Source organism: Mollisia scopiformis (genome assembly GCF_001500285.1).
Source record: "Mollisia scopiformis unplaced genomic scaffold LY89scaffold_3, whole genome shotgun sequence".
NCBI classification, from domain to species: domain Eukaryota; kingdom Fungi; phylum Ascomycota; class Leotiomycetes; order Helotiales; family Mollisiaceae; genus Mollisia; species Mollisia scopiformis.
Genome location: NW_017263583.1, coordinates 56,622 through 83,051, shown reverse-complemented (window position 1 = coordinate 83,051; position 26,430 = coordinate 56,622). Strand labels below are relative to the sequence as shown.

Below are 26,430 nucleotides of genomic sequence, written 5' to 3'. Positions count from 1 at the left end.
ACCTGTGACTATTCTATAACATGAAGTTCTTCCCAAAGGGGTCCTCTAGTCCACGCTTGTTCAGCACTACTCATCCTGACCCTCTCCATCCCTCTTACGGAGATTTTCTAGATTATAGAGCAGATTGCCCAGCCGACCCGTAGTATCATCGCTGCTCGAGAGACTCTTGTCTTCCTCCACAGGCTCCCTGAACGTCACCCCACCACTGACAAGACCACTATCGCAAAGCTGGATCGCTAGCAAAGACTGTTCAGTTGCCGAACCAAGCCTGCGTTCTACTGTCGACCCTGGCTGATGAACCATGTCAACGGACACAATCACCTCGTTCGAGCTACATTGGGTTGGAGACATATTGGCGACGACGGCTAATGGGTTACCTGGCAATTCGAATGTTTGAATATATCGAAGACTGTTGTCATCGGCATGTAGATCAAACAAGAACAATGCCGCGATACTACACATACATTAATTTCATCCTAAGTGTGTTTCCGGAGAGACGTACCCTTCGCAAGTGACGATGATGAAGTCCACAAAATGATCATCAACATATCTTTGCGTGTGGTATAAGCCAGAAACAGCAATCTTGAAAGGTTCTGTCGACTCTTGAACTGTGTCTGAACCAGTCGACTTTGTCTTCAATGCTTCAGCGTGCCTCTTGAGATTAGCTCTCGAGACTAACTGACTCGACTGCCATTTCCAAACAAATAGCTCGTCATCACCACCCGCCGAGATGAGGAGGTTGGATCTGTTCCTAGGGATGCATAACCGAGTAATGAAATCGGTGTGACCAAGGCAGAACCCTTCGATGATATGACTTTGCGGGATTCCTCGAGAAATTCGGATGTGTTCGTCTCTATCAGCAGTAATGATATAATCCTTCTCATCGGAAGTGACCAAAGCAACATCAGTAAGCATTGAAACATGACCAAGTAACAGCTTATGCTCGAAAGTAGGCTCAGATTTCTCAGATGCTTTATTGCTGTGTCTTTTCTGATTTTCAAGAGCCTTTCGATTCCTTTGTGAGTGAATTGTGAGTTCATTGGCTGCTGGGACAAATGGCTTGGATGAGGCTGGCTCAAAAACCGGAGATGGTTTGGCAAGATCTTTTGAAGGGAGCAGCGGAAGAGCATAAACGTCTCCAAACTTGTCTGCGCTGATTATTGTAGAGTTGTCCTTGGTAATAGCAACTGTACAAGGCCTTTTCGGCATGTTACTGAGATTTGTTAGGCAGTAAAACAGTAAGCATGACAGAGTTCACATACCGTTGACTTAATTGCTTCAGAATATGTACTCCATCTGTGGTAACAATCTCAAATACTCTAATGCTTTTGTCCTCGCCAGTGACTGCTACCACGTGCTTGCGATCTGTCGTCGAGGCCAGTACAGTGACAGCTGGAGCTTCCAATCCGCTCGCAACAGCAGCAGATCTGTTATTCTGTTTTTTCTTTCCATTTTTGGGCTCGGTCTGATTTGGACTTTGCTCGGAATGGGATAGTTTGCGCTTCTTTGCTGGGGGAGAGGCGGCATCGAGAGCAATTTCGACTGAGGAAGACTCTGAAGTCTGGGTGGTGACCAACATGGTGGTAAGGTCTGCACCACCGCCATCAGAAACTTTGCCATTCTGGTTATCATGATTTGAGCAGTTCCATGTCGACAGAAGCGATCCGTCTTGCAGCTTGAATAAATCGATGCTCGATCCTCTAGCAGCAACGAGAATGTCCCCACATCTTGTCATACACTGGTATGGCATCCGCATTTTTGGCTGATGTAAATGATGTCTTTTCTGGTGAATTATTCACAGTCAAGACTTAAGGAATCAATGTCATAAAATAACCAAATGGACCATTTCTCTATATTCTGAAGTTGAAGTTCATCAACACACTCACGGAAAAAGTTCGAGCAGGGGTAGGGTGCGCTAACCTAAAGAACGCTAGCTCTCCCACACAGATTCGAGGCGACGATATCCCAAAATATTCGTGGACCGAGATTTTGCAATCAATCAACGAAACTTCTCAATTTCGAGACTTCCCATTACACAATCACAAACTTGACCCTTAAACATCCTACCTTCAAATTAAGAAGATATGGGGGGCAAGGCAGAAAACAAGGCCGGCTACTTCGAAAAGCTCAAGGGTCTCCTCGAGGAGTTCAGCAGCATCTTCGTCGTCACAGTTGACAATGTCAGCTCCCAGCAGATGCACGAAATCCGACAGTCCCTCCGTGGTGAGGGTGTCGTCTTGATGGGAAAGAACACCATGGTGAGCAGATCTGCACGTCAAGAACTGCGTGCGCATGCTAATTCCAGTTCCTCTAGGTCCGTCGTGCCATCAAGGGCTTCATCTCCGACTCCCCCGAGTACGAGCGTCTCCTTCCTTTCGTCAAGGGCAACGTCGGCTTCGTCTTCACCAACGGTGATCTCAAGACCATCCGTGACAAGATTCTCGCCAACAAGGTTGCTGCGCCTGCCAGAGCTGGTGCCGTTGCTCCCGCCGATGTCTACGTCCCTGCTGGTAACACTGGCATGGAACCCGGAAAGACCTCCTTCTTCCAGGCTCTCGGTGTCCCAACCAAGATTGCTCGTGGTACCATTGAAATTACGAGCGATCTCAAGCTCGTCGAAGCTGGCAGCAAGGTCGGAGCTTCCGAGGCTACACTTCTCAACATGTTGAACATCTCTCCGTTCACATACGGTATGGGTATCTCTCAAGTCTACGACCAAGGCAACACCTTCCCACCAAGCGTTCTCGATATTGAAGAGTCTCAGCTCCTCAAGTCATTCACCAGCGCGATCACCACCATTGCTTGTATCTCGTTGGCCGCCAACTTCCCAACCCTTCCTTCTGTCATGCACTCCGTCGTCAACAGCTACAAGAAGGTTTTGGCTGTTGCCGTTGAGACCGAGTATGGATGGCCCGAGATAGAGGAGTTGAAGGACCGCATTGCCAACCCTGATGCTTACGCTTCTTCCGCTCCTGCGGCTGCCACTGGAGGTGATGCCCCAGCTGCCGCGGAGGAGAAGGAAGAGGAGAATGAGGAAGAGGCTGAGGAGTCCGGAGATGAGGGATTCGGAGGTCTTTTCGACTAAGTTGGTCATGATCTTGCATAGATATGTGGGATCCTTGGGGAGGTTTACGACACGATCATGGAATCACATAGAGCTCGGACAGATACTCTAATGTAGCTTCACGGCACATGGGAAACAATCGACGATTTGGGCGTGAATTGTGTGATATGACGCTGACATACAGGCGAGGACAGAGTCTGCCGAAAGCAAAAAAGTTAGTTCACGTCATTTTCATTCCCAAGTTCAAGTCCCCCCTGCAACCTGATGATTCATTTCAAAAGCTTTTTAACCCTTAACGGAGGTCAGCTCCTTGAAGACCAAAAACAACAACTCTAATTTTTTCCTGACTGCTCTTAATATTACAATCTCTCGTTATGTGTACAGGATATCTAGAATCACAACTAATCATCTTACACAGATTCTACACTCTTTTCCAAAACTCGTCTTGCCGCAGCAATCGCCTCTTCAGGCAGTCCAGCTAGCCTCGCAACCTTGAGAGCGTGACTCTGTTTATTGACTCCCGCCTTCAACTTATGGACATACCTGAACCCACCTCCCTCCCTGTCTTCTTGAACGTCTGTGCAATAAAACCCCACACTATTAATACCATCCGCTTCGAGCAGATCTGCTAAGTCGTGAAAGTGTGTTGCGAACAAAGTCCTGCATTTATTCACCGTATTCAAGTGATGCAGACACGCAAATGCCACGGCGGTCCCGTCGCTTGCTGTTGTTCCTCTCCCAATCTCATCCATTATGACAAATGACCTTGGCGTTGCTTGTTTGAGGATAGTTGCTGTTTCAAGCATCTCCACCATGAAAGTCGACTGGTCTTTGTATAAATTGTCTGCAGACCCGACTCGACTGAAAATCTGGTCCACGATCCCAAGCTCGGCGTACTCGGCTGGAACATAGGAGCCGATTTGTGCAAGAATTGTAATCAGTGCGTTTTGTCGTAGAAATGTGCTCTTGCCTGCCATGTTGGGACCGGTGATAAACCACGTTTGCTGGGCATCTCCGACGAAGCAGTCGTTTGCTACGAATGTCCGTCCCTCTTCTTCTAGACCCCCTTCAACGGTGGGATGACGGCCCCCAACGATTTTGTGCGATTGAGTCTGGTTTAGAATTGGTCGTGTCCAATGTCGTTCTGCTGCAAGTCCTGCAAAGGAGCAAGCTATATCGATTTCATCAAGGACCGCAGCATTCCGTCGCAGCTTGACGATATTATGGATAACTTGCTCCCGTAAGTCGTTGAAAACTCGTTGCTCTTCGGCTCGAATGTGGATCTTGCATTGATCGATTCGCTCTCCGAGATGAGTCCATTCAGGGTGGTGGAACGACTTTGTGCTCTTGCTGGAACTGACGCTTCGAAGGGTAGAAAGATCAAGTTTCATATCTTTACCTTTCACATGGCATATATACCCTAAGCCGGGTGAATGGCGCAGGGTGAGGGTAGAAGCACCGAACTGCGTGCCCAGCGTTTTGCTCAAATCCTCTTTTTCCGTACCTAATGTCGCAAGGGCTTCGTGGAGACGTTTCAAGAGAGGACTGGCTGATGGTTTCATAACCCATACCTCCTGTTCGTTGGCATAAAGCTCTTTCAGAGAGGCCGGCTTCTTCTTGCGGGCCGATTTTGGAAGAACATTCCAATCCTCGCTTGACCCTTCTGAAGTAACGACCTCCTGTGTCAGAGCTTGCATCTCTCCCGCCTGGCTGTCTTCCATGCGATGCTGCTGTACCAGCCCATCTTCATCTATGGCCTCTCTAACTGAATTTGCTAGATCGATAGGGCCCTCGAGGTTGATGCGAGATATCATATTCTGGACACATGACTCCTCGCTATTACTTTGCTGCAAAGTTGACACGAGATCTCGAGTCGCAAATACAGCGCTCGTTAACGCTAGAAGATCATCTGCATCCCCTCTCCCAAAGGCGAATTTCTGTAAGAGGCGATGCGAGTCGTGACTTCGTTTCAAGAGTATAAGTAATCGCTCTCGCAGTATTTCATTTTTCAACATGTATGTTACTAAGTCAAGTCGAGCATCAATAACATCAACCGAAGTTGACGGGGAAGCTAAGCAGAAATTAGCCATATCCCAATACTGACTGATATACTCACAGAGCCAATGCTCCAACAACCTCGCGCCACCTTTGGTAACAGTCCTTCTAATTGTATGGAGCAGGCTGCCCTTCGAAGAACCATCTCTCATAGTCCTCCTTACTTCCAGTGCTCGCATGGTATTCTTATCAATACCCATTACGTCTAGCTGCCGTGAAGGGGGTTGTAGTTTCATCTTGCTGTCAAGTAATCGACTTTCAACGTACTGAATGAGAATACTGCCTGCTCCTATCTCTTGATCTGTAAATTCGGCAGCTAGGCGCGGAGAAACCGGCGATTCTAACATGGGTGCCCATTCTGATAAAGGTTTCGTTGCGGCCACGTCTATATAGGTAATCAGACTGTGGTCGTCGCCCAAAACGCTGAAAATCTCATGGTCCTTTGAGAACTTGAGATCTTCGGCCAGGACAATCTCTCGTGCCCCTATACGCGCCAACAAGGCAGGAAGCATTGTCAAGGTGGTAGACTGAGTAAAGAAGTGACCGGTAGACAAGTCGAGCCAGGCTAGGCCAATAGATACCTGGGGATGTTGGCGATTGAGATTGTCTTGTGAATTATTGCTCGGATAAATAGCCAGAACATAATTATTGCTGAAAGGGTCCATGAAGTTCTCGTCAATCAGAGTACCGGGAGTGACGACTCTAGACACGCGTCGGTCATGCATCAAGCCCCCAGCTTTGACTTGTCCAGATGCGTCGTTTGGAAACTCTTCAGCTATCGCCACATAGCGATCAAAGTCCTGAACAAGGATTTTTAGATAGCGGTCAAGTTGAAAAATTGGGAATCCAGCCTAGCGAGTGAGCGATGGTCTTGTATGGGTGGAAGAGTCACAAACCATGGGAACCAGACCTGCGCTGGTCTTTTTCTCGGCCACTTTCAAGTTTAATTGAGGTCCATATTGCTCGGCATGTTCAAAGTACATCTCGTAGAAACCACCCACACGTGTTAACAAAACGCAGTTTTCGAATTTGCGCATGTTATTCCGTGCTTGCAATATCACGGTTGGATACGATGGAGTGTCATCTTGCAGGACTAAAGGTTCTAGTGGAGTTGCGATCTGGTTTTGGTCCTGGTCATCCTGAGAGACTCCTATGCCTTTACCCTTGTCGATAGACTCCAAATGCCTGGAGCTTTGTGGCAGGTCATGCAGATTGAGGGAAGTTTGAGTCCTCTTACCCCTTTTCGGGACTCGCCAAACTTGAGATGAAGGCGCCGCATGCTGTGGCCGAGGCCGACTAGCTTGATGAAGACATCGAAGGTGACGTTTCGCGACAGTAGAGCGAGGTATAACAACTCGAATTGGTCGAGATGAGACAAGCATCAGAGCTTTTCGCCAAGGCAGAGCGACGACGGAAGGTGCAGTTTAGAGAGAAAGATTGTGCGAGTTACCTAGGTATTGCTGCTGTAGCCAAAAGCGTGACAAAGAAAATAGTAGCATTCTCATCACGTGCACATCTTCTAGCGGGCAAATCAAGTGTTGCGGTCAAGCCCCTGAGTGGCTTGATGCAGCATCTTTTTCGGGACATGTCAGCCAATTGGACAGCGGCGAGAGGTCTGAAATGCCATGTTTGTTGCACATCGCAATCCTCAATGCCGGCCACTCGAATCGCTGCTCTTCTGGTGCCCAATCATTGTCGCTCTTTAAAGCTGCATCTCGCCCAATGTGGAAGCAGTGTGGAAGCAAAATATGCTTACAGGTTGGCTTGAGCTGGTTGAGGGTGTGCTTGTCTTTTCTTTGGCCCAGAGAGTAGATAGCGTGAACAATACAAGACACCGAATAAGCATTTCACTATTTAGGAGCAGCACATTTTAACACCAACAGGCTGACCACTTTTGACATCCACAGCAAATACTTTTGCATCGCAGCTATTTGCCGGCAAAAGATTGGAGAATAGTCGGTTGGTTGGTCAGTAGACCTTAGATCTAGATAGCCAATCAATCGGAAACTTCTGGATTTCCAACGAAAAGAGAAAAAAGACTTGCAGTAACAAAGGAACTGTATAGCTGCATTCTCTAGGGCATTGAACGCTGAACAGAAATCCGGCTATTCTCCTTGATGAGACAGTTGTTAGGCTCTTCTTCCACTTGAGATGTGATATGAAGAAAACTTTGCTTAGTCAGTCAAAGTGCTACTACTTACTTACCTCAGAAAACAAGGTCTCTTCATCTTCGATAGTTTCCTAAAATCCTTTGCTTCGTTGCAATCATCTCTTCCTTCAGAGGCGCGATCTGGACGCAATGTGGACGCACCCGAGAAATCGATGCAGTCCGGATGAGTTGCCGAATGCCTCCCTTGCCAAGCAGCTCAATCTGCAGCCTGTGTCAGCCCACATAGTCACCGCATGCACTGTCAACCTGGTGAGCTTGTTGTTAGTATTCTGTTCCTGAGCAACGGTTGGATCGACAGCGCAACCACGGCTTCGGGGGACATGCAACAGCATTCTACATAGATGTTGGAGTGGTCTGAGGTGATTCGAGGTGATTCGCGGTGATTCGTATGGTAAGTGTCCCTGTACAGGGGTCCAATCTGCAAGTCGAAGGGATTCAATTCACAAGACTTTTGTTTACCAATTGTAGTTGTCCGTCCCGGATTCGTGCTTCTATTCCCTTGCGCTCCCAGATGCAGTGTGTGGTCTTCCCCTTCCCCTCCCAAGCAAGTGCAGGCATAGGGAAAGCGGCTTGCGTCCGTCCGCATCATGTCAGATCCTGGTCTGGGAGGGAGGACGAGGATGCACCGCGGGTGCTTGATAATGATTTGAAAGCCGTCGCCCGACGCGGCAGTAGCATTGGCGCAAACGAGGGCAAGATGTTTCATTTTCTCGGTGGTGATTTGGTCGATCGAGGAGATAGAAGCATCATGACTTGACCCTGACTGATGATTGCCTGAGCATTTGGTGATGGCTTTGCTGTGAAGCGATTACTAGAAATTAATCAGCATGCCACTAAACCGGAAAGAGCCCGGCTTGGTAAACGGCAATGAGGGGCAGCTGCAGCAGCAGCGGGGCTCTCGACAGCAACCCCGGCCACTGGCGAACTCAGAAGAAGAACACAACATATAAAACCTCACGTCCCCGAGCAACATCGAGCTTTTCTTCTCATCCATCCATTGATCGGTGATCTTCTCACTCCGTCTAAATCAAAAAATCAACCAATCCGTCCTTCAATCTCTCGACCCCTCTTCCAGAAACACTTTCACAATGGCTCCCAAAGTCGCAATCGTTTTCTGTAAGTACCCCTTCGATCATTTTGCCCCGCCTTGATCTGCAGATCATAATTGTACAACAACAACCCGATATTTACTTATTTCCACCCGTGTTGGGTCCCATTAGCTAACATCTGCCTAGATTCCATGTACGTCTCATCTTTGCTTCAATTCACTTTCTCCTGCCTAGGTTTCGAGCTTGTATCTTTCATCACTCTCTTGAACATACAGATATAATCCCCAGGAAGTGTACTTCCATGTGCTGACACTTGCGTGCAAAGGTATGGCCACATCAAGGCGCTTGCCGAAGCCGAGAAGGAGGGCTTGAAGAAGGCTGGCATTGAAGCCGACATCTTCCAAGTTCCGGAGACTCTTCCGCAGGAGGTTTTGACCAAGGTATTAATTCTTCTCTACCCAACTTACCTGCACGGTGCTTACACATCGCCTGCAGATGCACGCCCCTCCCAAATCCGACTATCCAGCCATCGACGCTGCAACCCTCGAAAAGTACGATGCTTTCCTCTTCGGCATCCCAACCCGTTACGGCAACTTTCCAGCACAATGGAAGGCATTCTGGGACACGACTGGCAGCCAATGGGCTTCCGGTGGTTACTGGGGTAAATTTGCTGGTGTCTTTGTCTCTACTGGAACCCAAGGTGGTGGACAAGAGAGTACCGTTATTGCATCTTTGTCAACCTTGGCCCACCATGGCATAATCTATGTAGGCATCACAGTTCACCACCTCATAGCAGTTCTAACACAACTCAGATCCCACTAGGATATAAGCATACCTTCTCCCAACTCTCGACTCTTACTGAGATGCGCGGTGGTTCTCCATGGGGAGCTGGAACTTTCTCGGTAGGCTGATATGTGCAGCCCTAATGCCGAATAACAAGCTAACCTATCAGGGCGCCGACGGATCCCGCATGCCTTCTACTCTCGAGCTTGAGCTGGCAACCATCCAGGGCGAACAGTTCGGATTGGCTGTTTCCAAGGTCAGCTTCGCTTGACTAGATGGCCCAAAAGACGGGGCAGCTGGAGGGAAGACTGAGACGATATCCAAATCCGAGAACAATGGCAACGCGAAAAATACCCAGAGTACAGCAAAGGGAAATGAAGGAGCTGCGCAAGTAGAACAGAAGGACAAAGAGGGACCCTGTGGTCTGCCTTCTAAGTGTTCGATTTTGTAACCGATGAGTACTAGCATAGATATGAATCAAGCATTTCAGGCGTCTTCAATGTCAAAAATCTTTGTATTGGTGATATGGACCTGTTGAGAAGTTGAGGACACAGGCTGATATTCACTCTTAATCCTCTTCCTCAAGTTCCTGCCGCATTTGCAGCTCTGCCACATGGGTCAGCTAAAGAATCATATCACGTTAAGAGCGCGAAACTCACCCCAATTCTTGCTCGCACTAGCTAGAATGATAGCAGCCTTGGACTTGAGTTTCTCGATATACCTCGCTTCCTCCTCGAAAGTCAGCCTTGGCTTCTTTGGTTGCGCCTATTTGTAGAAAGTCAGTATGATTCCTCGCCTTGAGTGTGAGCTGAAATATCAAACATACCATGATTAATATTGGGAGAATATCGTTGACGTCTGCGGCGGCCAAAGCAGCTACTGACTTGAACCCGTTCTCCCAAAATACTCGAGCTGTTCTGCTCTTGATGTACGTAACCTTAGCCAATGACAAGAGATCTGCTTTGGCGCCTGAGTCTGCGTTAGTGGATATCTGAGGATGCTTGAAATCATGAACTGACCAGCTTTAAGACGATCGGAGAAATGGTCCAGGACGGCTGAAAGAGCGCCCCAGTTCATACGTTCGGCAAATTTGATCATACCGGCCGCAAATCCATGACAGGTCTGTGCTAGGTTCTGCACAATACCACGAGGTAGATCGTATTTTCGCGCCACGGCATAGATTGGCATTTCATTGCATAGGTCGCGGAGCTGTAATGCTGCGTAAAATCGTCTGTAGATTCGAGCAGTTTCTATTTCCTCGGGTGTGGACTCTTTCATGGACCCTCCTTGCGCTCTATGTATGTGTTAATTGACAGGAAGTGTCGCCGGGGAGGTTCACTTACAATTTTATTATGTTTAGAGGCTTGAGTCCGACAAATTTCAAGACTCTCAGGTTACTTTCGTCAAGCCGCTCAACTTCCTAGTAATCAATCTCGGGTCAGTCTGCCTCCTCTATAAACTGTGTAGAGTTTAATTGCATATTGAAGGGCCTATCTGTGGCACCGACTCCGGAGGACGACTTGAGAGAGAGCAGGGAACATGAACTTTCCAAACTTCGAGACTTACATTACTGAAGATCTGCCAATTGATGTTCGTCTGTGCGGCCTGCATAGGTGTAAACAGATACAGCACATGCATCTCGCCATTCATGACAAATGCCTGTAGTGCCTTGCGCAATTCGCGATGTACGAAGAGGCCATCTTCTGGGGTTAGTGATGATGCTACTATTGCTTGCCCAAGAAGAGTGGCGGAGTATTCTGTGTCGGAGCCTTTCGTTATAAGCTCGCTTGTCTCGAGCTCCTCTACGGTCTCTTTGACCATAGATGTGAGTTCATCATGGTCTATAGTATGGTAAAGGAGCGTATTTTTGATGTAGTGGTCAGTAGATTCCTCGCTCGTAGCCAATTTAGTAGCTATGATCTCAAGCAACGCTCTGTCGGCGATTAGACTTTATGTGCTTTGAGTTCGGTCGAAGACGGATGAATTACCTCTTGACACCTCTCTTACCAGGCAAAAGACAGCTTTCAACACGAGGTAGCTCTGCATCCATGAGCTCTGCCACAGCTTCCAGATCACTCTGTTGACAACACAGATAGGTTTCCCCAATCTCGTCTTTACCTTTGCGGCCCGCTCTGCCTCGCATCTGTCGACTGGAAAATCAGACTAGTAAGACGAAAAGGCTGGAGGGAAAACCTACAGCATAGACGGACCAACCAAATCCGCGCCCATCCGCGCACCGTGTAGGATGACCCTCCTGGCTGGCAGATTGATACCTGCAGCTAGACTACAAGTTGCAACAATAACCTTGATAATGCCTTCATCGTAGGCAGTAGCAATTATATCACGCTCTTCCGTAGTCAATCCAGCATCTACCATTCTTCAGCATTAATCAGCAACGTATTTCCACAATCCTAAAACTTACGGTGAAATGCGACCCCAACAGGAACGATCTTCTCCAAAAGTTGATCCAGTCCTGTACTCGTACTTCTCAAGTTGTTCAACAAATCTCTTCGTTTGTCCATAAGTAGAGAATCAGTCTCCTCAGGGCGTGGTAAGACCTGGCTGATCAGACCTGCGTTCTTTTCGCAGCCAGTACGACTGCTGCAGAAGACTAAAGCTCCATATCCTGCTCTGGCCGTTTCGTTCGCGAGTGAAATTACTGCATTGATCAAGGGATTGTTGAGCTCTTTCTCAGGAGACTGGTCGATTTGTCTAGATGGCTGTGGCCTGATTTGTGAAGAAGCTCCAAGAGTTTGTGCATTCAGTTGTGTAGCCATTTGGTAGAATCTGCTTGAACTCGAAGCTGGGTAGACAGCATTGTCAAAAACGAGATGCTCTTCGACTGGAACTGGCTTGTATCTAGAGATATAGAATTTCGCATTAAGCCATTTTGCTAATAGATCCGCATTCTTGACATATTGTTATGACTGAGCTCCTGGCAATTGGAAGGTTACGTACATTCAAAGTGGCACTCATTCCAATCAATTGGACTTTGTCTTCGAGGTCTAGACTGAGAAGTTTCGTTGCCGTGAGTTCCAAAATATAACCGCGACTCTCGTCATCGATCATGTGCAGTTCGTCCATAACGACACATCCAAGCTTTCCTATGGAAAGATCCTCAATGGCAGCATTGACAAGTGAATTTGCCTGCTCATAAGTCAACGCTCATCAGGGACACGAGAAATAGCAGGTCAAATACCTTCTCTATAGTACAAACGGCAATGTCCATATCATCCCAAGACGCTTTTGTCTTGCTTCCTCCATAAAATCCCATCACTCGGATGGTTTCCTCGTCCCCTCGCTTTCTCCACGCTGTTGGCCAATCGTGATTCGACGCTGAGGTCTTGACAATACCTTCGACAACCTTTCTCAGCCAGCGCTGCTTCTCTTGCACGAGAGCTACATACGGCAACACCAGCAACGCTTTCTTCCCTGGGTTTTCCAGGACCTTCTTTAGCATCAGTACATCAGTAACCAGTGATTTGCCTCCGCCCGTGGGAGCAGTGTAAACCAGATTCTTCTCCCCAGCGAGAGCTCCACTTCGTAGCAGACATTCTGACTGCCATGGGTAGATAGACCTGATGCCGAGGGACGCAAAATTGGAGACAAGACGTTTAGGAAGTCCGTAAGCTGGATGCGATAAATCGAGGACAGGATTTGACGTTGGTGTGGGTGTCAATGCAAGCGTCCGCCTTTGAGAGTACTCGGAAGTGCCTCGATCTAACACATCATGAATCTTGCCAGCAATTAACGTCTTGAGACAGTTGTGGTCCTGAATCGTTGGCCGACGAAATTCCACCCGAATCGAAACGTCTGCTGGACGGTGATCGTGCTCAATCTTTTCTCCATTGCGGTAATCCTCGAACGTGCGCTTCCCAGCAACATGAGCAATTGTTGTCTGGGCTGCCTTTGCGCGTTCGATACTTGTTGTGTGATATAAGCCGGTACTTCTATTGACATTCATCCTGTTGCGATCCGCGCCGAAACCAAAATTAAGAGTGACAACGCGTGACTAGCGGAGAGCATTCTTGCAATCAATAACTTGCAAGGCAGAGCAAAAAGTCTACGAAGAAGAGCAGTTTGGAAAAGGGAGAGTGTGAAATGCAGCAAAATTCGTTGTACTTTGGTAGGATTGCTTGTCGGAGGAAGCCTTCCAACCCAAAATCCCAGGTTGTAGTGGAATCACGAGATCACATGTTGCTGCAGGTGTCATGACGTTGTGCTGCCTCAGGAATCAATTTTGCGTGATCGCCTCGATAAGACATGTTATCAGCCCTAGACTACTGAGCCTAATGCCGACTTGCCGACGACCTCTATCAAACTCCCTCGAGTTCTCCAGTGTTGTCTCGACCTATTGATTCGGAATGTATATGTTCGATTCATTAGATATCAACTCATTACCGCTGATGCTTTTCTGGAGATGCTCCACGGCGCACCTTGACTCAGAACCCATTTCATGATTACTCTCACCAACAATATAACGTTTGGCCTCTCTCCCCCAAGTGTCGTTCTTCTCTAGAAAACCAGAGGCTCGGCTAAATTGACCACCAAACTTGGTATTTCTGAGCACAGTTTTCCAAACGTTCTATAGGGTCGCCGAGATCGCTCGCTGAGGGTTTACCGGAGGCCTCGCATTTTTTCTAGCAGTCTGGGCCAAGGAATATGAGATCGGAGTCATGGCTTCATACTTGCACTCACACAGCTCATCTGGATCTGCCAGTCATCCTTCTGATGATTTCTGATCATCTCGCTTGGTTGCGTTCATGGCAAGTATCTACATTGGCTCCGAGCAGTTTTATCACAAAATGTTTGTTTATGTGAGTGTGTGAAATGCATGAAAAGGACAAGCCCTACGAACGAATGAAACAGGATCTGCAATCGTATCTGTAAATAACTATCCGAGAAGATGCGGTTATCCGCCCCGCTCAGTCTAACTGTAACAAAGGGATTCAAACAGGAGAATGCGAAGAAACGATTGTATAGAGAAAAGGAGGCCGAGAGTCAGAGACACGAAGTCGTTATATGCTATGTCAGAGCCTCCGGACTAACGGCCTAATATCCGGAACTATTTCAGGGCTTTTGGCGTAAGCCAAGGGTATACACGTCTTCCAGTTCGTCCGAATCAGTGGCGCATAGCAAGTAACGTGGAAATGATCAGGAATGTTGAGATACTCTTGTTGCCAGTTAGAAATCAGATCTATTTTCTCATTCCACTCGCAGATATATAAAATTGGAGTCTGGCTACTTTCCTAGATCGTGGGATATCGGATCCAGAGTTTTGGAGTCACGAGGCCGGAGAGAGGAGGTCGTCGACCATTCGTGATCCGGGGAGGATTTCTGAAATGAGCGTAGTTGCAAGACTTTCAGCTCCCCAATCATACATACGGATTGCATCGTGGGAACAGTATCAACGGGTAGACAGAATTCCTCGTCTATTGTAGTCTATTGTAGTGTGGATGTCGATATCAAGATGGATGTGGTACAAAGGCAGATGCGATGCTGTGCTGTGAGGTGAGGTGAGGTGAGGTGAGGCGAGCGAGTGGGTGTTGGCGCGCTAGTAGAGTGTGGGCAAGGAACAAAGTTAAGGTCCACGGTAGGAGCGCCGTCAATCGTTTCTTCCTTTCCATATTCATACATACCGGTCCACCACCCCCAAAACTCTCGCCCTCTTCCTTCTTCTCTCCCTCCTCCTCAAACCTCCCGCACTGAAGGAGTAAACGAATCTTCGGTCATATACTGAATCCAAATTTCTCAGAGTTCAAGGTTGTTCTCTCACGAAAGCAGTACTTCCATAGCCTCGTCTCTATCTAGTGTTATTGGCCCCAATATCTTGGGTGCACAACGCCAGCACCGAGACGACCATTTCACCACAAATTTCTCCTCGAATCGTCCGCCCATCTCTTCTACTATAGGTTGCCATCTACCTCAGAAACTGATGGGTCGAAGCCCTGCCTCCGACGCTCGATAGCCTTGCACATCAGCACTTCTCGCCCATCCCATCCTGCGAGAAGTTGCTCCACCTCCAGCACCCAACGTCGCGCCAGCACTTCGCGTACGTTCTTTCATCGCAATGAGAGATGCTTCTGGTCGATCGAGCGCCGTGGGCTCGGCCCATTCTTCTCCGCGCGAAGGTACTGAAGAGACCCCAACACTGGAGCGGGAGCAGCCTGGTGATGTCGCATCTTCTGCTACTGAGCTCGCCCCAGCGACCCTCGAATCGAGCAAGCCCTCAAATGCGAATGAGTTAGAGACACGAGCGCCGGAATCGCAGCCTATGACGAAGTCCGATTCATCCTCTTCGAATCCGCCTGGAAAGGATGCTAGTAATTCCAGCGCTGGTGTTCCTTACGGTACAAGGTCCCGTAACAGGACAGGAAATTCACGACCGAACTACGCAGAAGATAAGGAGATAGACATAGAATTAGAAGTTGTCGCGCCTCCCTTCCAAAGTTCTGCGCGCAAAGCAAAAGCGGCAGAGCCAGCACCTATGGTAATGGACTCTGGAAGGCCGATATCGACAAGTCGAAAGGGCCCGGGAGGTGAGGCAGAACAGAGTGTTCTAATGCAGAACCACTACAGAGAGCCCATTCCGGGGACGTCCACTTTTTCTGCTAACCCAGCAGCGGCACCGAATTCTCATAATGGCTCGAAGAAGAGGAAAGCAGCGAACCAGACGCCTGCTTCTCACCAGTCACAAATGTCCATTCCAAATTTGGGCCCTCATAGCACCACTCGAGGAGCTAGTATAGCTGCACAAGGGAACGGCACTGTCCAAGATTCCAATATGCTTACATTTGAAGCCTGTCAAGGTCGCCCAACAGGCAAAACCCTCCATGCCGACGACGGGACTATACTCGAGGTCAACGGTAAGCTTCATTTACCTGCTATTGCATATATCATGTGTCTTGTGTGCTAACATATATCAGACCACGTTTACCTTGTCTGTGAGCCTCCAGGTGAACCGTATTACCTTGGCCGAATCATGGAATTCCTACACATAAACAATAACCCCACGCAGCCAATTGATGCTCTTCGACTCAATTGGTATTATCGTCCAAAGGATATTGGTCGCAAAGTCAACGACACACGCCAAGTCTTCGCATCCATGCATTCCGACATCAGCCCCCTCACAGCTCTGCGAGGAAAGTGTCAGATTAAGCATAAGAGTGAAGTCGACAAACTAGATGAACTGAGGAAGACTAAAGACTGCTTCTGGTACGAAAAGCTATACGATCGTTACATTCATAGATTCTACGATGTCATCCCCACGAGTCAAGTTATCAACGTTCCTATTGAGGTGAAGAAAGTCCTTGATGAGAGATGGAGATATATCATCGTTGAACCAGGACGCGGAAAGGAGCTCACTAGTGCCGTCAAATCTTGCAAAAGGTGTAACAAATATTGCGCAAGGTTAGTAACCGCTATTTCTTGAAACATGGCTCCTAACATAATACAAGCAATGATTCCGTTGATTGCGCCGTCTGTCACAATACTTACCACATGAGTTGCGTCAACCCGCCGTTGCTCAAAAAACCGTCGCGTGGGTTTGCGTGGGCATGTGGGCCTTGTAGCAAAGCTCAGGAGAAAAGGCTCGAAGCTCGCAATACGCCTAACGTCGCAGACCCTACTGGTGATATCGACGAGGATGAGTACAACGAAGAAGAAGACGGACAATCCGGAGCAATCGATAGTGCGCTTCAAACGGGCAGAACTAGTCCTACGGTATCGAGTGAAGCTGAGGGCGCGTTGCATTCAGGCACACCTGAGCAAATTCATCAAGCAAGCCTTTGGCTTTTCAGATATCTTGGAATTCACTGTCGGGTTGAGGATGCTTTGGACTATGACGACCGAATCTATCCCCGAGCTAGTTCACGTCTTGGACCGCGACATCAAGCCGTCGTGCCTGCATGGCCTGGCAGACCAGTGGAGTACGTGAAGCCGGCCGAAATCAAGAGGAAGTATGTCAAAGGAGGGGGCCACAAGAAGGACACTAAACTGTCCAAAGATACCGTGGCAGCTCTGGAAGCAGACAAACTAGCTCGGGAACAGCGTCCGAAGTGGGTCATGGACGAACCTCCTGGCTACGTGCATCGAGGAGAGGACTACGAGGACGGCGATCCCAATAGTACTTCTGAACTGCTGTACAAGTTCCCGGAGGCCAACGAGATTCCTCCTAGGGATATAGATGGTGATGGTCCCCAACCGTTAGACGAGAAAGCCCGTGAAGGACACATTTTCAACTACATGGCCTATGTAGGCGGAAACATGCCCCGAGCCCTTGGCCTCCCTGCTCTTTCCACCAATCTACTCGATGTTGCTCTGGAGACTCTGCACGCCAACAAATATGATGTTGACAAAGCGATCGAGTCATTGTCGAAGTCTGACAAAGCAGTCTTCAAAGAGCCTGCACTCAGTACTACTGAGCTCAAGAAGTTTGAGGACGGCGTTGCGAAGTTTGGCTCAGAGTGGCACAGCATTAAGAAGCATGTGAAGACCGTCAAAGCCGCTGATATTGTCCGATTCTATTACACTTGGAAGAAATCCGAGAGTGGAAAGCGAGTATGGGGTAACTACTCTGGTCGCAAAGGAAAAAAGGAGGCGAAACGAGCAGAGGCAACGACTGGCAAACTACAAGACGACGTTGCCGATGAGCATGACGATTCTGCATTCGACAACGAAAAGGCAGAAACGAAGAAAAGGCGCTTTCAGTGCAAGTTCTGCGGTACCAAAGAATCTCGACAGTGGAGAAGAGCTCCGAATACACCTGCCGGTACGATGATTTCAGAGAATCCAGGGGTCAAAGTTACCGGGAAGGACAAGAGCACACAGCTCATGGTCGCATTATGCCGGCGGTGCGCAGAGCTCTGGCGCCGCTATGCCATTCAATGGGAAGATATAGATCAAGTGGCAAAGCAAGTCGCCCAAGCAGGCGGGCGCGCTTGGAAGAGGAAGATTGACGAAGAGCTTTTGAAAGAGCTTGTAGCAGCCAACGAAGTCGTGAATCAGGCAATTAGTCTACCATCTGCAGCACCAAATTCTGCAAATGGAACTCCAGCACCGCAAGCGAACCTCGGGCAAATCACTGAGCCTCCTCGGAAAAAGCTCAAAGGACCGTCTGAAAGGGAGTCTACTGATCCTGGCATCGACTCCAGTGTAAGTTCGATATCAGGTCCAAAGAAGAAAACGGCGCCTGAGAAGCAGGCTGCACCTCCACCACCACCCGAACCGCCAAAGCCAAAGCAGATGCCATGCGCCATATGCGGAGAACTGGAGCCCATGGGCGACCAACACTTGTGCTGCAAGGATTGCCGGTTGACTGTTCATCGCAACTGCTATGGAGTTGTCGGCGAGCATCGAAGCCCGAGCAAGTGGACCTGCGATATGTGCTCAAACGACAAAAATCCCCAGGTGTCTATTGTAAGTTCAAAAAATCTAGTTGCCCAGACTTGCGCTAACCTTTGAAGCAATACGAGTGCAAGTTGTGCCCTATAAAGTTCACAGAACAAGATTTTGTTGAGCCGCCAAAAGTCTCTCACAAGAAGAAGACGGAGAAAGATCGCGAGCGGGATAGAGTGGAGCGTGAAAATGCCCAGAAGGTTGCTGATTACTTCCGCAAGAAACAAGAGGAGATGAACAAGCCAGTCAATCCCCGGGAGCCTCTGAAGCGAACTGCAAACAACAACTGGATTCATGTCACCTGCGCAGTTTTTACCCCGGAGGTAAAATTTGGCAACGGAAAGGCACTGGAGCCTTCGGAGGGTCTAGGATCCATACCAACCGCGAGGTGGCAAGACACTTGCAAAGTCTGCAAAAAACAGGATGGCGCGTGTGTAAGTTGCCATACGTGCAGGATTCCAGGTAAGTTCACATATCTCGTCAATCTAGCTCTCGGTCTAAGATGGTCTAGTACATGTCGAGTGTGCACATCAAGCAGGCTATATTCTAGGCTTTGATATCGCACCTGTAAAAGGATCTCGTCGGGATCAATTCAATATAGTCACCATTGCAGGAGAAGTTGGAACCATGACTGCAGCGATCTGGTGCAAGGAGCATGTACCAACGAAGACCATCGTGCATCGAATGCACGATATTGTGGACGAGGAGAGTGGCTTGAATGCTTTACAGCTCTATGTCCAAAACTTCAAGCAAGCGGATTTGGCCTTGACAGGTACAGTCCGCAAAGCGACCCTTGTCAGTCAGTCTGCGAAAGTTGTCAACCCTGCTTCAGTTGCACCTCCACCAAACCGGCGCGCGTCTACGAACACTGGTGGCAGTCACAATGGACGTGGTTCATTGTCTCATGCTAAGCCGGACGATAGTCCCGGGGAGACATCTACCACAGTGCAGTCGGATTCTCGACGAATATGTATCACCTGCAACGTCGATATCAGCCCGAAGTGGTGGCCATTTCCTCCGACACCAACAGACAAGCCTCCTGCGACTTCTCTAGATCCTGCGAGTCTCGACAACAGTCAGCATCATATGAATGGGCATCTCACAAATGGCCACGCGACTTTAGATTCTGAGGAAGAGACCAACGGTGCGCACATAGCTCTTGCAGCTGCAGCCCTACATCAGAATCCGTCAAAGTCGATATCTGTACCCAACGAATTTCAGTGTCAGCAATGTCATTTCAAGAAGAAGCGGAAAGAGGTCTCGCCACCCCCTCCTTTACCTCCTCGAGAACCCTCCCGGCCACTGATTCCCACTCCTCAGCCGGCACCTGCTGTCCTTCCACGCGAAGCGGACAATATTGCGCCACCACAGCATACCAGTCCATACTGGTCTAATCCACCCGCACCACCTCCCCTTGCAGCATATGCGACAAATGGTTCTTCCAATGGCCCTCCAAATGGACCTCCCTATCGCTGGTCTCGTCCATCACCCGCGCCTCAGAGTATACCCCATGTGAATCAACTAAACGGAAATCATTCGCCCCGTATTAATTCTGGATCTGTACAGGCTCTCGGTGGTCAGCCACCGATACGACATCAAAGTCATGGAATACCACACTCCCCACACCAGAATGGCCACCATCCTCAAATCCCCAATAGTTATCCATCTTCTCCACGTCATGCTATAGGGTCTCCACCCCTTCATATGCAGAATGGTTCATATCCATCGTACGCTTCTACAAGGCCGGCACCTCAACACTTGACCAACGGCGGTCCCCCACCACGAGCCCCTGAACACCCATTCTCTCAGAATAGCGCACCAATGCACTCTCGGGGGTCGTTTGGGCCTCCTCAGGGCAGTCCACCGATGCTTCGCGAGAGTCATCCCCAAGGCAGAGATCTTACGAACTCCCAGGCAACTAACTCGCGGCCAAATGATGGTCGAGTAAATGGAGGCGCTAGCGCAAGTCCCTCTTTGCGAAACCTGCTATCTTAAAGCAGTTCAGATGTATTATTTACTGTTCCTATCCTCTTATCATGCATGTATGAGTTGGGAAAACATTTTAAGGTGGCAAAACCCACTTCAATGGAGTTCATGTAGCGCGGCGTTTGAAAAAAACGGAGACGATCGGTCACTGCATGTAAGAGTAGATCATCTTTGTCAGGAAACCATGTCATGTTTCTCATTCTGGTTTAGAAAAAGAAATGATCTTTTCTGCCATCAAAGAGTCGTAAGGTCAAAGTAGGCAGCCAGCCTTACTTGTCTACATCCCCCTTTGCAACCTCTACTGCGGCACTGTTGTTAGTGAAATGAGATCAATGTCATGTCTGGGCAGAGAGTGCACACTAAAGTCCTCAATTGAAGCCTGTTTTCTTCGCTATAGTCGGCGTGGTCCTTTTCTATCCATTACTTGCGCAAATTGCGCGAACTGCGCAAAACGCGCGAAAGGTGAGTGAGGCAGTAACTACTAGGTCAGAATTTTGTCTTACCTCGCATAGAAATATTTGATCTCTATAGCGAGGCTGTCTATGTCCATTGGATCTTGAACTAAATTACAGCCTCTGTTGCGTATGTCCAAGGATCAGATTGCTTCTACTCAATATTGGCAAATTAAGATAAAGAGCTCAGGTTATTTTCTTGTCCGCTTTGGGCAGAAACTTGCGATTTGTTTCGTCAGTCAAAGAGCATTCAGCTGCGGTGTTCCTCCCATTGTACCTTCTACTCTGTTTGTGGCATGTTCTAATGACTTTGAAGGGTGAGTATCAATTTACTCTGACTTCAAATATGTATATTATGGGCCGATCTCCCTCGTCAATCCCAAATGCACGCAGCACATCGATCATGTCTGTGACCAGGACCACTCGAATTCTAGACAAAGTACCATGGGTCCCTCGATCGACGGTCGCTGAAAACAGTCAAGTGCCTTTAGGAGATGGCAATACGTCTGAGTCGGGCTCAATCTCAGACAAAAGTGGTAGATCGAGCTCGGGATCAGATTCCACTTCAGATTGTCATGATGGCTGCGTCTCTGTCGCCGTCTTTGATATACTCTGGCGTGACGATGACTGCATTTTCAACCAGCTAGGTGGATCCATAAGATTCAAGATACTCTTCGAGCAAGAAGCCCCCGCCCCTCGCCCTAACATCACACAACCACTTTCCGGAAGGAACTACATCTCGATATTCGAAATGGGCATGAACGAATGCATATTCAAATGTAGCGCGTTCGCGAACGGCATGGGATGGGAGAACTTTCGAGCATTCAAGAGGAACAGGGCGTTCAAGAGCGGATTCCCGGACGACGAAGTTTCCTTTCGATTCCCGGATGATATGCTCGATGACGGCGGTGTACCGATGCTGATGTTAATCCTGGGTGACGGTCGGGGTTGTACGGATCAGGTTGTGGTTTGCTGGGCAAAGATGAGAGACAATGCTCATGGGAACAATCTTGCAACGTTCTCGAGTACGGAGATTGCAAAGATCAGCGTTTACGAGAAATTGGACGAGTGAGAGCTCTGAGACGAGGTGACTTACGATGGCATAAAATTGAGAAAAACACTTGGCTGCCAGGAGAAAGAAACAGCGGTTGAATGTTTCACTGCGTCGAAGTCAAAAATTTCATCATGTTTTTAAGCTGGTGGCCCATACTGTATTACTTCTCTCCCTAAATTTATCTACCAAGGATAGTACGCAGCATCAATCCAGCTGTAGTATGATTGACTACCATCAGAAGCCATAAAGACATCCTTCGGCGTACGGTAAGCCCTCGCCTGATCAGCGGTAAATTCAATCGTCAGATTCCCAGCTATCCTAGTTGTCAAATTGAAACCCGGTCCATAAGACTTGTACTCAGCCATCGTCGTGTTTGGTCCGTAATTGTCAGTTGCAGGATCAGTGGTCCACTTTTTGAAACCTGCTGGCGCAATTGACGCATCCATATACATATTCAAGTACACAGCCCGCATTAAAGCATTCCATGGACGTCCGAGAAAGCATTTTCCGACCATCGAAGGTGCGACTAATGAAAAATCAGTATCGGCTTTTTGGAATAATCGAAAAGTCAAGCTGGGCCCTCCCGGAAGAATGTCCCGAGATGTCGAATCCCAGATTATACTTGATATCAATGGTGGTTTCTACCTACTGGAACTGTTGGCTGCGTTCAGGGTGGAGTCGCTGATGTAAACTCCGTATTTGTTGACAAATGTCGTATTTGTGCCTTTCCATGCTGTGATACCTCCGCCGCAACCACGGAGGAGAACCGAGGTAGATTCTATCCAAGCTGTGCCAAACCCTGGACACCCGTCAGTATTTCGACTTCCCTCCACTCTAGAAAGGAAGTTACCGTAGAAGAAATCCGTCTGTCCTGCGATCTCGTTATGATAGAAATATGCATTTCCCAGCTTTCCAACATATACCTACGCATCAAGTCAGAAACTTTTCGCACGCAGCTATTCAGTTTGAGGTTTACTGTATCTTGGTAACTATAGATGCCCGAATAGTAGAATCCAGCATTTGCTCGACTTACACTCACTGCCAGAGCCGGTCCTGCAGAGATCTCGGAATACACATTCCTAAAATCGATATTGTAAACTCGGAAGTCGGTACAACCGAAAGGAGCTGCAATCGATTTGATTCAGCGTCATATCAGTTAATTGACAACAAAGAAGAAATTTGTGCATTAAGTCCTGCTTGATCCTTGAATGTATTTATTGACAAGAAGAAATACGACTCACTGTCAGCCGGAACCGCGAATCCTGTCGGGCCAGAACCGGTAAGACTCGCGTTGAGATTTGGAGCCACGGTCAGCACGGAAGAGAAAGCATCACCCGGAAGATCACTATTCGCATCCGCCGAGGTCCAGTAGACCGTTACGGAGTTCTCGCTTTGGTCGTTGGGCGAATTCGTTTGCCCGAGAATCGTGAGAGGACCAGACCGAGTGACATTTATCTGTTCGATGTAGTTGCCAGGCAATACTAGAATGGTGTATGGAATCGTGTTGTTGGGGATAGATAATACAGCACTTTGTATGGTCGAGAAATTGGCAGAGCAGTCAGTTTGTGAGACGAGAACAGTGTTGGACGGACATCCATCTAGAGGATTCACGGTAACAGCTTGACATGCAACATATGCGGATGTGGAGTTGTTGGCATGTGCGAGGTTGGCCAAAAAGAAGGTGCTGGTAAGCAAATATCCCAGAGATCTTCGGAGATACATGATGGTACTTCTCGTTCGTCAGCTTAAGCATCAAAGGCGTGGATGCATGGATTTGCAACCTCACTTAGTATCTTAAAATGGACAAATCCAGGTGTTCCAAACGAAGAGGCTGTCTGGAGATGAGAAGAAACCAGCTTTTGTACAAAAGCTTTAAAGTAACTCAATATAGACACCCGTCAACCGCCCCTGTCAATGAACAGTAAGCACCAGAAGAGCTTGTTTCTCCTACTGCGGGGAAGTTTGATATATGAGATTCGATGCCTAGCTAGCACTCATCTACCAAGTCATGTGTGTGAAGCCACCACACCTCTACTTCTGTAGGTACATTGCTCTGCAACCTTTCCGAGATGATACTTTAATCAAGGTAGGAGGAAGCGAAGAGAAGCATGTGCGTCTAAGTCATCATTGCTGATTGGTGGAAACACACCTCCACTACCCAGCTCGTATTTTGCATGCAAAGGAACATATATTTTCCGGAACTATACACTGTCAAGGATGAACAAATAGGACGTTTTTTGACTTTGACATTCTGCCCCTGTACCCCGCATTCGAGGTATTTACCCAACCTACAGTAGTCAGGTACGCGAACTCCTCTCCGGGAATGAGACCCCGTACAAATCTTCCCGGGTATCTCGGGTAAGTAACCCCTGGCTACTTCACCCGGATCTCTTCACTCTCATCTTTGATTACTGCAAAGATCATCAATAGACAGCAGCAGATGGTACTTTATACGCCTTTCGATTCGAGGAAAATTGTACGTCCAAGTAGACGTACAACAACTTCGTCAATGTCCGCCATGACAGTCGCTCTGGGCTGCGTACACCTGACTCACTTGAGCATAATTGATATAGTTTGTTGAACGCAGCACTTCGGTCTGTAATGGATGTTACCATTGATCATCCTTTCAAATGGTTGCCATACACTCGTACTCGGCCATTACTCTGCTGACGGTTGCTGCATTCGTTGGTGGAGGAGTTGCACAATCCTCATGCGAGCCCTCGATACCTCCGAGACCCTCTCCCACAGCCTATCCATACCATCCAGCGAAGAATCATGAAGTTTCACCCCCGAGAACCAAGACATGCTACGTGCAAGCTTTTGGAAACGGCCAAGACGACAGCCAAACCATTTTTTCTGCTCTAAAAGCCTGCAATAACGGCGGAACCGTCGCTCTTCTAGATGCGCAGTACACAATCGCTCGCCCTCTCGATTTGACTTTCTTGAACGCAGTGGACCTCGTCATCGCTGGTGAGGTATCTTTCACGCCAGATATTGCATTCTGGACAGCAAACTCTCTCAAATACAGTTACCAGACATCTGCGCTGTTCTGGCAAATTGGAGGCACGGATGTGAATATCTATGGAGGTGGCACCATCAATGGCAATGGACAGGTGTATTGGGATGCATTAATCACCAACTCGTCTGTGGTGAGGCCACATCTGATGGGAATCATGGGTTTGCAGGGTGGCACCATCAGCAATTTGAACCTGAAAAATCCTCCCAATTGGTTCCATTTTGTGGCAAATAGCTCAGATGTACTCTTCGATAGCATGAAAATGACCGCAATCTCAAATGATACGCATCCAGCTGCGAATTCTGGTGAGTGTGCTTGAAAGAGCGAGATTCAGTCACATGGTGGCATGACTGACTGTACACAGATGGCTGGGACTTGTACAGATCCGACTCGATTGTTGTTCAGAACTCGTACATTTACAACGATGATGACTGTGTATCCTTCAAACCCAATAGCACGAACATTGTTGTTCAACACCTAGTCTGTGTTGGCTCTCACGGCATTTCAGTTGGCTCACTGGGCCAGTATGCTGGGGAGGTTGATATTGCTGGCGAGTCTCTTCTCCACCATTGAAATTTCCTGCTTAATGATGACAGAGAACCTTTACATTTACAATATCTCCATGACGAACGCCACGGATGGTGCCCGCATTAAGATCTTGCCTGGCGTTGCACCTGGTAGCAATGCTACAGGCGTTGGAGGTGGAAGTGGATATGTTCGCAACGTGACTTACAACGGAATGCATGACGTGAACGATGCTTGTATGGACTTAGAAAGTGCCTGAGCAGTATGACTTGCTAATAGTCGCACAGATGCTATTGAACTGAACCAGTGCTATGAAAGCAGCACGACACTCTGCGCCAAATACCCCGTGAGTACTTCCCAGCCCTTTCTGAAAATTAGTTCTCTAACCCTGACCACTCAGTCATCGATACTGATCGAAGATATACTTTTCCAAGACTTTACTGGAACCGCATCCACGAAATACGCTCCCATTGTCGGTACTTTAGTCTGCAGTAGTACAGCAGTATGCCCCTCCACTTCTCCTTTTTTAGGTCTGAAACCAAGCTTACTATTGCAACAGGTGTGCCAAAATATCGTTGCAGAGAATATAAATATCACAACGCCAACTGGTGTGACTGCGGAATGGACTTGTACGAACGTGGACAAGTCAACTTTGGCGATCAACTGCGTCTGACGAAGCTCCGGTCGCTCTTGAAGGCATTAGAATAGCCCACTTGAACACAAAATGTAAAACTAAAATCTGCTTAGACTTTAGGTGACCTATCTAGGTACTTGGATGCTGACAAAAATAATTATGTGACTGATCCCCACCCATGAGAGGACAAAGCACTACCTGGGATTGATTCAAGCCTATGTTGCATCGTTCTCATATCACCATCCA

The 26,430-nt window shown here is 48.2% G+C and overlaps 9 protein-coding genes across 9 annotated transcripts; 5 read left to right on the top strand and 4 right to left on the bottom strand.

Annotated features, from left to right (window-relative positions):
* Positions 1-66: 66 nt before the first annotated feature.
* LY89DRAFT_714084 (uncharacterized protein) lies at positions 67-1,756 on the bottom strand (the record flags this gene model as incomplete). Its single annotated transcript, XM_018218102.1, has 3 exons — positions 67-454; positions 503-1,213; positions 1,263-1,756. 3 exons carry the CDS (start codon positions 1,754-1,756, stop codon positions 67-69), a joined length of 1,593 nt encoding a protein of 530 aa, XP_018076602.1.
* A 164-nt stretch (positions 1,757-1,920) lies between these two features.
* On the top strand, positions 1,921-3,134 carry LY89DRAFT_290408 (60S acidic ribosomal protein-like protein P0). The gene is made up of 2 exons (XM_018206516.1): positions 1,921-2,258; positions 2,315-3,134. The coding sequence occupies exons 1-2, from the start codon at positions 2,085-2,087 to the stop codon at positions 3,083-3,085; spliced, it is 945 nt and encodes a 314-aa protein (XP_018076601.1). The 5' UTR covers positions 1,921-2,084; the 3' UTR covers positions 3,086-3,134.
* A 247-nt stretch (positions 3,135-3,381) lies between these two features.
* On the bottom strand, positions 3,382-6,576 carry LY89DRAFT_636061 (muts domain V). The gene is made up of 3 exons (XM_018211475.1): positions 6,016-6,576; positions 5,181-5,970; positions 3,382-5,135 (listed from the first exon to the last, which is right to left on the bottom strand). Exons 1-3 carry the CDS (start codon positions 6,499-6,501, stop codon positions 3,475-3,477), a joined length of 2,937 nt encoding a protein of 978 aa, XP_018076600.1. The 5' UTR covers positions 6,502-6,576; the 3' UTR covers positions 3,382-3,474.
* Positions 6,577-8,297: 1,721 nt separating this feature from the next.
* Positions 8,298-9,437, top strand: LY89DRAFT_680385 (quinone oxidoreductase-like protein). Its single transcript, XM_018214070.1, has 6 exons — positions 8,298-8,405; positions 8,525-8,531; positions 8,664-8,778; positions 8,834-9,103; positions 9,151-9,240; positions 9,291-9,437. Exons 1-6 carry the CDS (start codon positions 8,378-8,380, stop codon positions 9,390-9,392), a joined length of 612 nt encoding a protein of 203 aa, XP_018076599.1. The 5' UTR covers positions 8,298-8,377; the 3' UTR covers positions 9,393-9,437.
* A 231-nt stretch (positions 9,438-9,668) lies between these two features.
* Positions 9,669-12,970, bottom strand: LY89DRAFT_704035 (P-loop containing nucleoside triphosphate hydrolase protein; the record flags this gene model as incomplete). Its single annotated transcript, XM_018217354.1, has 12 exons — positions 9,669-9,727; positions 9,781-9,886; positions 9,948-10,090; positions 10,141-10,415; positions 10,465-10,541; positions 10,688-11,054; positions 11,110-11,271; positions 11,319-11,490; positions 11,544-11,679; positions 12,080-12,268; positions 12,321-12,875; positions 12,911-12,970. The coding sequence occupies 12 exons, from the start codon at positions 12,968-12,970 to the stop codon at positions 9,690-9,692; spliced, it is 2,280 nt and encodes a 759-aa protein (XP_018076598.1). The 3' UTR covers positions 9,669-9,689.
* A 2,221-nt stretch (positions 12,971-15,191) lies between these two features.
* Positions 15,192-20,512, top strand: LY89DRAFT_574599 (uncharacterized protein; the record flags this gene model as incomplete). Its single annotated transcript, XM_018208749.1, has 5 exons — positions 15,192-15,987; positions 16,048-16,531; positions 16,579-18,538; positions 18,586-18,979; positions 19,029-20,512. The coding sequence occupies 5 exons, from the start codon at positions 15,192-15,194 to the stop codon at positions 20,510-20,512; spliced, it is 5,118 nt and encodes a 1,705-aa protein (XP_018076597.1).
* Positions 20,513-20,950: 438 nt separating this feature from the next.
* On the top strand, positions 20,951-22,109 carry LY89DRAFT_290280 (uncharacterized protein). The gene is made up of 2 exons (XM_018206515.1): positions 20,951-20,965; positions 21,016-22,109. The coding sequence occupies exon 2, from the start codon at positions 21,260-21,262 to the stop codon at positions 22,025-22,027; it is 768 nt and encodes a 255-aa protein (XP_018076596.1). The 5' UTR covers positions 20,951-20,965; positions 21,016-21,259; the 3' UTR covers positions 22,028-22,109.
* Positions 22,110-22,154: 45 nt separating this feature from the next.
* On the bottom strand, positions 22,155-23,731 carry LY89DRAFT_636049 (carbohydrate esterase family 8 protein; the record flags this gene model as incomplete). Its single annotated transcript, XM_018211474.1, has 5 exons — positions 22,155-22,535; positions 22,659-22,808; positions 22,860-22,932; positions 22,986-23,134; positions 23,251-23,731. The coding sequence occupies 5 exons, from the start codon at positions 23,729-23,731 to the stop codon at positions 22,192-22,194; spliced, it is 1,197 nt and encodes a 398-aa protein (XP_018076595.1). The 3' UTR covers positions 22,155-22,191.
* Positions 23,732-24,271: 540 nt separating this feature from the next.
* Positions 24,272-26,258, top strand: LY89DRAFT_680378 (pectin lyase-like protein). The gene is made up of 6 exons (XM_018214069.1): positions 24,272-25,330; positions 25,390-25,575; positions 25,622-25,786; positions 25,838-25,896; positions 25,951-26,052; positions 26,110-26,258. The coding sequence occupies exons 1-6, from the start codon at positions 24,640-24,642 to the stop codon at positions 26,221-26,223; spliced, it is 1,317 nt and encodes a 438-aa protein (XP_018076594.1). The 5' UTR covers positions 24,272-24,639; the 3' UTR covers positions 26,224-26,258.
* The last annotated feature ends 172 nt before the right edge of the window (positions 26,259-26,430 follow it).